Source organism: Sinocyclocheilus grahami, unplaced genomic scaffold (assembly GCF_001515645.1).
Source record: "Sinocyclocheilus grahami isolate Dianchi unplaced genomic scaffold, SAMN03320097.WGS_v1.1 scaffold2207.1, whole genome shotgun sequence".
NCBI lineage: Eukaryota > Metazoa > Chordata > Actinopteri > Cypriniformes > Cyprinidae > Sinocyclocheilus > Sinocyclocheilus grahami.
In genome coordinates, this window is record NW_015507386.1 from 27907 (window position 1) to 37548 (window position 9642).

General features: G+C 36.8%; 1 protein-coding gene across 1 annotated transcript in view; it reads left to right on the forward strand.

Moving 5' to 3' along the window:
- LOC107574389 (ras GTPase-activating protein 3) overlaps window positions 1-9642 on the forward strand; it is a 52100-nt gene that overhangs the window by 11800 nt on the left and 30658 nt on the right. The window contains exons 3-5 of the mRNA XM_016260826.1: window positions 4124-4197; window positions 8442-8545; window positions 8980-9074. Of these exons, the coding sequence (XP_016116312.1) occupies window positions 4124-4197; window positions 8442-8545; window positions 8980-9074 (273 nt within the window). The remainder of the gene's footprint in view (window positions 1-4123; window positions 4198-8441; window positions 8546-8979; window positions 9075-9642) is intronic.

The window sequence follows — 9642 nt, forward strand, 5'->3', positions numbered from 1 at the left end:
CTCTCTCTCTCTCTCTCTCTCTCTCTCTCTCTCTCTCTCTCTCTCTCTCTCTCTCTCTCTCAGTACTACCGAGCACTACCGAGTACTGATTCACGTTAAATCAATCGGTGCCAAATTTCGGTAGCTGAGAACGCATCTGGGCGCATACGCTACAGAGAGAGAATGAGAGACCCTGTGACGTGAGGTCACCCCTGCAACTCGTTCAAACAACACACAGGGAACGTTCTGAAGTGTGGTTACATTTCTAGGCCCATATGGTTCCTGCGAAAACACGGACGGGATCGCGGAGTCCATTCATAAAAATGTAATTTACTCTATAGCGCGGAATGCCACGGAATTCGTCAATTTTGGACGAATAAATCAAAAGTAGGTCTGCCACTTAATTTGAATCGCGATATGAACTAGTGTCTGTGAATATTAAAATGCAAAAAGACTTTAATATTCATATTCATATATCATATTCAAAAAAGTTTAAATATGAATCCTGCATGTTCCACTTGCCTTTGTATGTATGAATGGCGAAAACGCGGTTTTGTTTACTACACAAATACTGAAGCACGCGTGACGCTAGCGGTGATTTTGGGCCTCACTATATGACGGCATGAACACAAAAACCTAATCTCCAGAGCTGCCGTCACTGTGAGAGTCACTTCACGAGAATTTTACCATTTAATTTGAGAAAACTAGCATCATCATACTGTATACACACAGAAACTTCATGGCAACCTCTCAAAATAAAAGTAGGTTTAACATGTAACAGAAATATATTACTCTTGTGCGTGACGCTCACGGTGATTTCCGGCCTCTGCGTCTCACTATATGACGGCATGATCTCCAGAGCTGCTGTGAGAGTCACTGTGCGAGAATTTTACCGTTTCATTTGAGAAAACTAGCATCATCATACTGTATACACACAGAAACTTCATGGCAACCTGTCAAAATAAACAAAAACAGAAATACATTACTCTTGTATTACTTTTGTACAGTATAATGTACATCTTTAAATATTCCATTTTCTATCAAATTTAAAGAAAACAATTAAATGATAAAAAAATAAATATAACAACCTGATTAATCACTTAAGTGTAAAAAAAAATAAAAATACAATTATTAGCCTATTATAAAATGTTTTAAAGGAATATTCACACAATTTTTCTTCCATGTATTAATGTCAACAGTAAACCTCAGTTTGTTTGCCAAAAAATAAAAGGGTTTAATTTTAATTTGATTTAAAATAAATGTTTAATGCCTTCATTTGATTTTCAGAAAAATTAAAACAAAAAAAAAGTTGGTAGTGCCCTATTGTTCAAAATGTTGAAATTGAGACTTTTGGACTTATTTTTTCACTGAAATAAATGTTTTTGTAATTGCACAGAGTAAAGTACAGAGAAAAGGGTACCGGCACCGAAATTCAGGTACCCGTACCGGTTAAAATGTGAACGGTACCCAACCCTAGTGACCATCCTACCTGTTTTTATTTTCTGTAACTGTATTAGTTTGCTAGCACAGCCTCTCATCACCAGATGCTCTCGACAGGATTCCTGCGTGATTCATTTTTACCCATTTAGCTGTTTTTCTTCCTCTGTCAGTATCATCATCTCACTTTCTCTCTCCTCTGTTTATTCTTTCATCTCTCGGGTGTCTTGAGCTTGTTTTCTGAGGCTGTTTACTCAGTGTGTTTGTGTTTGTGAGGTCTGAAACACGTATGTAGCTGTGTGAAGGTTCACGAGCTTCTTTATGCATGTCAGGAATGTGTTTGTGTGTGTGTGTGTGTGTTGCGTGTTTAATTTTTCTGGGTTCGTGTTTTGTTTTTGTTTATTTTTTAATTTTTTTTATTTTTCTGGATTCTGTTTTTATTTTCATTTTCAGTTCTCTGGATTCAGTTTTTTCCCAGCTTTCAGGAAATAATTAATAATTAATTATTAAAATGATTAATTAATTTAATAATTAATTAAATATTTTTTTAATTCAATTAAAAATAATTGCTTTACTTCTTTTAAATAATTAAATTAATTTAAAATTCAAATTAATTTTAATTTAAAATTAAAAAATTTAATTTTAATTGAATTAAAATTAAAAAATTTAATTGAATTAAAATAAAAATTTTAATTTTTAAAATTATATTAAAAAATGTAAAAAAGTAATATAAATTTTTTTTTATAAAAAAAAAAAATAAAAAAATTAATTCATTTAAATTCATTTAAATTCATAAAATTTAATGAATTTAAATTTAAATTCATTTAAAATTTAAATTTAAATTCATTTAAAATTTAAATGCTTTAAATTTTAAAGCATTTAAAATTAAATGCTTAATTTTTTAAGCATTAAGCATAAAAAATTAATGCTTAATTAATTGCTTTAATTTAATTCTGTAAATTAATATTATGGATTCCTGATTTAATACAACTTTATTATCAAAAACTGGTAAAATGAAGACAAAATATTAACAATTTAATCTTTCAAAATGTAGCCAAATGAAAATTCAACAACTGCTTTTTAAGCTGCACAACTCACTCACACAGAGGAACATGCATATTTCAATATGAGTCTTTTTGTGCTTTAATATTCATATTTGATTAAGTGTACAACCCTACTTTTGCACAGTTCTGTGACATCCTGTAAATTCCATTTTTATGTGTTTGTTTGCGTGTCCGTGAAGACAGATTCACACATTCAAATAAACACATGATTGTCTGAGAGACATGTGATGAAACATGTTTACTGAGTCACATTAAAACAGGTCGAAATATCCCACAGTGACCAGAAGATCATGACGAACACAAATGGGTCATAAGAGTCTATAGAGTCAGTGGAGTGAGTTCATATTGAGCACAGTTTGAGACACGTGTGAGATTACTGGGGTCTTCTTGTCTTCCTTTTTGATCTCATCACTGTCTAGGAGAATCACTTGAGACGTTCCTGAGATCTCATGTGTGATTTCTCTGTCCTAAGGGCCATCCGTGTGATGACGCACTACAGCAGAAGGATATTTTGGTCTCTCTGAAACACATTCAATTTCACACTCATTTACACTGTCTGCCGAGCCACAAAACAGTAAGCAGTTCCTGCAGCGAGTCTGTCGCCATGGCAACAAGCATGCGTTCCCACACACGCCTCAGAGCGAGTGTGTTTACACATGTTTCACGCCTCCGCAGTGTCAGTGTTATCCGGTGGGAAACGCTCCTCGAGCCCAGATATTATCGGTCGAGGGCGTCGATCAAAGAATCACTTGGAATTAATCATACGTCCAGAAACATACTTATTTATATTTTAATCAACTGTTGTGAAAGTGTATTAAGTTTCATGCTTTCAAATGATTAGACATACTTTTGAAGTAATACAATTTAATTTAACCATTAAAAAGGAGTCCAGAAAAATTACGACGGAAAAAGTGTTTATGATGAAAACTAGGTGCTAGGTTAATCTGTGTGGTTGCTAGGGTGTTGCTAAGTTACTGTTATAAAATGTTCTAGGTGTTTTAGGTAATTTTTTTTAATGTAATTAATCCTTTACATTTTTTTTCTGAATTCCTATTTTTTCTGTTTTTTGCTGGAATTTTTTCTCTGTTTTTATTTGTCTGGATTCTGTGTAGGGCTGCACGATACATCGTTTCAGCATCGATATAGCGATGCGCATCCGCGAGAGCCACATAGCAGGATGTGCGATGTATACTGATCGTTATATTTATACTGATCGTTTTCTTCGCTCACACACAGACACCGTGTCTACACGCTAAACTGGATGCGACAAAGCGACCATTACAAATCATTTCAACTTTGTGTCAGTGCGTCATAAATAGAACGAGGTATCGGTTTACTGTCGGGGATTTGTCGTGTCGCTCCGCGCTGCATCCAGCATCGGAGTCCAGAAAAATTAAGACGGAAAAAGTGTTTATGATGAAAACTAGGTGCTAGGTTAATCTGTGTGGTTGCTAGGGTGTTGCTAAGTTACTGTTATAAAATGTTCTAGGTGTTTTATTCATTGTTGTTTTTCTTTTTTTCTGAAATTCAGTTGTAATTTTTTTAAATGTAATTAATCCTTTACATTTTTTTTCTGAATTCCTATTTTTTCTGTTTTTTGCTGGAATTTTTTCTCTGTTTTTATTTGTCTGGATTCTGTGTAGGGCTGCACGATACATCGTTTCAGCATCGATATAGCGATGCGCATCCGCGAGAGCCACATAGCAGGATGTGCGATGTATACTGATCGTTATATTTATACTGATCGTTTTCTTCGCTCACACACAGACACCGTGTCTACACGCTAAACTGGATGCGACAAAGCGACCATTACAAATCATTTCAACTTTGTGTCAGTGCGTCATAAATAGAACGAGGTATCGGTTTACTGTCGGGGATTTGTCGTGTCGCTCCGCGCTGCATCCAGCATCACTGATTATAATGGGTTCTATTGTATTTTGTCGCGTCGTGCCGCTCTCGTCCGGTGTAGACACGGTGAGAGCCACGCAGATGTACGTGAACACCGAATTCCCTTCACTTACGCGTCTATTTGTGCCTGAAAGGACACATACGCGTGAAATTTTGTCGCAATGCATGTCTCTGCAAGTCTCCTTGTAAACACGTTGCTTACGGCTTAGGTGATGATTAACAGTTGAGAAAGTAAATGGATGTGTAACAGTATATTGGTTATATAACACATCAGTTTAATGTTCCTGTTACTTTCTGCGTGATGAATGTTAATCAAACAACAAAACACATAGAGAAAAATCACTTTTGTAATGTCACGATACTACTGTGCGGGAGCGAAGGAAAACAAAGACGAAGGAGTTTCACAAATAAGAGTCTTTAATAATAATCCACAACCAGGGTAACACACAGGGCAGGCAGAAACACACACCGGACAAAGGAACAGAGAGCACTTTAAACACAAGACTAAACGAGGGTAATGAACTAGACACACTTGAACTAAATGACTAATCAAACTAGAGCGAAAACTAGGTCACGGAGCACAAGAGGAGAAAACACACACAAACAGGTCCATATTCCTGACATGTTGCTTTAACACAGATTTATTAGATTTAATTTACAGTGAAGACTATGCAGTGTTATTTTACATTTGATTATTCAGTTTCTACCTGAGTACTGTTAGACTTACCTGAAAAGCACTGTTCATTTCATTTGTAGGCTATCTTTGTTCTATTAGATTTATGCTTGTAATTTATTTTCTATGCTGATTTACTCACCTACAAAATCATCCCAATCAATGATTTTTTTTTCCAAATAGAGCTATTCAAGTCATCTGGTGATTTAGTTTTTTCATATCGCAATATATATCGCAGAAAAACACAATATCACAATGTGAGTTTTTTTCCAGTATCGTGCAGTCCTAATTCTGTGGCATTTTTTCCCTTTATTTTTCTGGATTACATTTTCCGGTTTTTATTTTCTAGATTCCGTGTGGTTTTTTTTGGTCTTCCCTTTCATTTTTTGGATTCCCCCTTTTCCCCATGTTCATTTGTTCTGGATCCTGCCCCCCCATACTGTTAGACTTACCTGAAAAGCACTGTTCATTTCATTTGTAGGCTATCTTTGTTCTATTAGATTTATGCTTGTAATTTATTTTCTATGCTGATTTACTCACCTACAAAATCATCCCAATCAATGATTTTTTTTTTCCAAATAGAGCTATTCAAGTCATCTGGTGATTTAGTTTTTTCATATCGCAATATATATCGCAGAAAAACACAATATCACAATGTGAGTTTTTTTCCAGTATCGTGCAGTCCTAATTCTGTGGCATTTTTTCCCTTTATTTTTCTGGATTACATTTTCCGGTTTTTATTTTCTAGATTCCGTGTGGTTTTTTTTGGTCTTCCCTTTCATTTTTTGGATTCCCCCTTTTCCCCATGTTCATTTGTTCTGGATCCTGCCCCCCCACCCCTTTAATTTTTTCTGGATTCCGGTTTGCGTTGTTTTAATTTTTCTGTCCTACATTTTAGTAATCAAAAAGTCGAATTAATTGAAATGGAATTGAATTCTAATTATGGATAATGTAAATTAAAATGGAATTAAAAATCGAATCATGATTTAATTAAATCTTTTAAAATGTAATCAAATTAAAATTCAACAATTGCTTTTTTAAACTGCACAACTCACACAGTCAGAGACATGCAGAACATGCATATTTCAATATCAGTCTTTTTGTTTTTTAATATTCATATTTGATTAAGTGTACAGCCCTACTTTCGATTTTTTCCAATTTTGCCGAATTCCGTGACATCCTGCAAACTCGATTTTTAAGGCCATAGATCATAAGGCCCTGAAGTCTGATCAGTGTGGGCACTAGTACTAGTGATGGTTAAGCACACACACGCACAGCTCCAGTAATCCCACAATGCCGTGGTCTCCAGAGTGACCTGCGAGCTGTAATCCAATCAGGATCTGTGCGATTATGTGCACTGGGATTGAGTGGACAGGAAACAGAGATGCTTCTAGATCCAGAATGTCACGCATGGATCGGCTTACCACGTCAACAGCACCTCGCCGGCGTCTGTCTGCAGCATCAGATGTGCTTCTCAACAATATCACAATGTGAGTTTTTTTCCAGTATCGTGCAGTCCTAATTCTGTGGCATTTTTTCCCTTTATTTTTCTGGATTACATTTTCCGGTTTTTATTTTCTAGACTCCGTGTGGGTTTTTTTGGTCTTCCCTTTCATTTTTTGGATTCCCCCTTTTCCCCATGTTCATTTGTTCTGGATCCTGCCCCCCCACCCCTTTCATTTTTTCTGGATTCCGGTTTGCGTTGTTTTAATTTTTCTGTCCTACATTTTAGTAATCAAAAAGTCGAATTAATTGAAATGGAATTGAATTCTAATTATGGATAATGTAAATTAAAATGGAATTAAAAATCGATTCATGATTTAATTAAATCTTTTAAAATGTAATCAAATTAAAATTCAACAATTGCTTTTTTAAACTGCACAACTCACACAGTCAGAGACATGCAGAACATGCATATTTCAATATCAGTCTTTTTGTTTTTTAATATTCATATTTGATTAAGTGTACAGCCCTACTTTCGATTTTTTCAAATTTTGCCGAATTCCGTGACATCCCGCAAACTCGATTTTTAAGGCCATAGATCATAAGGCCCTGAAGTCTGATCAGTGTGGGCACTAGTACTAGTGATGGTTAAGCACACACACGCACAGCTCCAGTAATCCCACAATGCCGTGGTCTCCAGAGTGACCTGCGAGCTGTAATCCAATCAGGATCTGTGCGATTATGTGCACTGGGATTGAGTGGACAGGAAACAGAGATGCTTCTAGATCCAGAATGTCACGCATGGATCGGCTTACCACGTCAACAGCACCTCGCCGGCGTCTGTCTGCAGCATCAGATGTGCTTCTCATCTGCTTAGTGACTCATCGCAGTCCAGCATTATGAAGGATCACAGTATTCCACATGCACTTGAAATGCAAACTCATTGCATGCATGCAACAAACGAGTGCGTGCTGAGATTGATTGACACCTTCATTGGTGTCAATGTGGGTGATGAGGGTGTAACAGGACACCGGTTCATTCTGTGGAAACACACACCGCAACACACCCAACTTCCTCCCAAAGTGTTGCATTCTTCCTGCTGCAGGGCTGTGTGTGTGTGTGTGTGTGTGCGGGCCGACAGCATTCCTCCGCTCACATGTCTGATGTGTGCACTGGGTTTCAGATCCCACACAGATTTTTGCACTGAACCCACCCTGTGCTGCGCTGCTGCACTGAATATTGTGCTCTATTGTTCTGCATCTGATCCCAGAGCAGCCGGAGAGCAGCTTAGATCTGCTTGTCTGTGTGCATTAGCTATGTTTTCATCCACCTATTTTGGGATATCGCATAAAAAAAATGCTGGATGGAAACGCCAAGATGCACATAAATTCTGAAAATGCACATAAAAAACGTATGCACTCAACTAAGTCGGATACATTTCTTATTCTATAAGAAAACATGCGCATAAACTACGATGGAAATACTTTTACCGGATAAATTCCTAAATGCGCATCTAAGAAGACCAACCAATGGACCGATCTCATGCACGGCATCTAAAATGCTTGAGCAAAGTCTCATTAAAGTGCTTCGTCATAATTAACTCACAGAACTTGTGTTCCCAAACAGCAGACTCAGAAAATAAGATAACTCAATTCAAGTTTCAAGTTTATTTGTAACACACACTCACTCACTCACACAGACACTCACACACACACACACACAAACACACTCACTCACTCACTCTCACACACACACACACACACACACACACACTCACACACGCACGCACGCACACACATATGAAGATGTGTGTTGGTGTTAATGAGGTGTAAAATCACTCAACAACACCTGTGCATCAATGCATCTATCTGACAATGAAAAATCATTTACTTAAGAATAATAATACCCACAATATCTATTTTCTCTGTCCGCTGCAGTCCGTTCTACGGTGAAGACTTTTATTGTGAAATCCCGCGCAGTTTCCGCCATCTGTCCTTCTACATCTTTGACAGAGACGTGTTCAGGAGGGACTCCAGCATTGGTGAGCAGCTCTCAATAATATCTGTGTTCAGCAAATGCGACTGAAATGGTCGCACTGTAGAGTCCTGAACAGATACACTTCCATTCAGCCAATGAAAACCCAGCTTACAACCGAAACACCTAGTTTTCGTCCAATCACAGTAGAGCTCCGACGTTTAATCACGCAGCTTGTCCAACCAGATTGTTATGATTCATTTATGATTAATGCAGCTTCAGGCCTTAATGTGTTACAAAGATATTGAAGCAGGAGGAGATGGAATGTTTGGGAAAGAATGTAGAACAAAGACACATAAAGTGTTTGAATGTCAACTAGAAACCTTCTAAGAGAATGTGAGGAGTGTTTGACACTGAAGAGCAAGAGTGAGACTATATGGTTGCTAGGTGGTTTTTAGTTAGTTTCTAGGGTGTTCTGGTTGATCTGTGTTGTTTCTGCAGGTAAAGTGGCCGTGAAGAAGGAAGACCTGCAGAAATACCACGGTAAAGACCACTGGTTCCCGCTGCAGCCGGTGTGTGCAGACTCAGAGGTGCAGGTATGTGTTCACACAATTACATTTACATTTAGTCATTTAGCAGACGCTTTTATCCAAAGGCACTTACAAATGATGACAACAGAAGCAATCAAAACCAACAAAAGAGCAATGATATGCAAGTGCTGTGATAAGTCTCAGTTAGCCTAATGCAGTACACGTAGAATAGAAAGAAAGATAGAATAGATGTTAACGCATGTAAATAATTTTCCTAGTTTAACTGCGTTAAAAACATCGGTACACTAAGAGTTAAATCCTGCCTTTTGCAGAATATCATATCACATCGGAAAGGCATTTATTTTCAATAAAAATGAAGGAAATAATCGAAAAGTTCAAAATAAAGTTTCGGGTTGGTGTAGGGAGGGCTTTATTGTCTCAGAAATGTGGCATCCATTTAATATTTTGAATTAAAATTATAATGCTTTATTATTGCATACTGTTTTAAAATGTACTACAACACTGAGGTGCAGATAATTGTCACTATTTGCATTAAGTAGCATAAATAGCAGAAAATCATGCTATTTTAAAGTTGTTCAAATGAAGTCCTTAGCAATGCATATTACTAATTAAA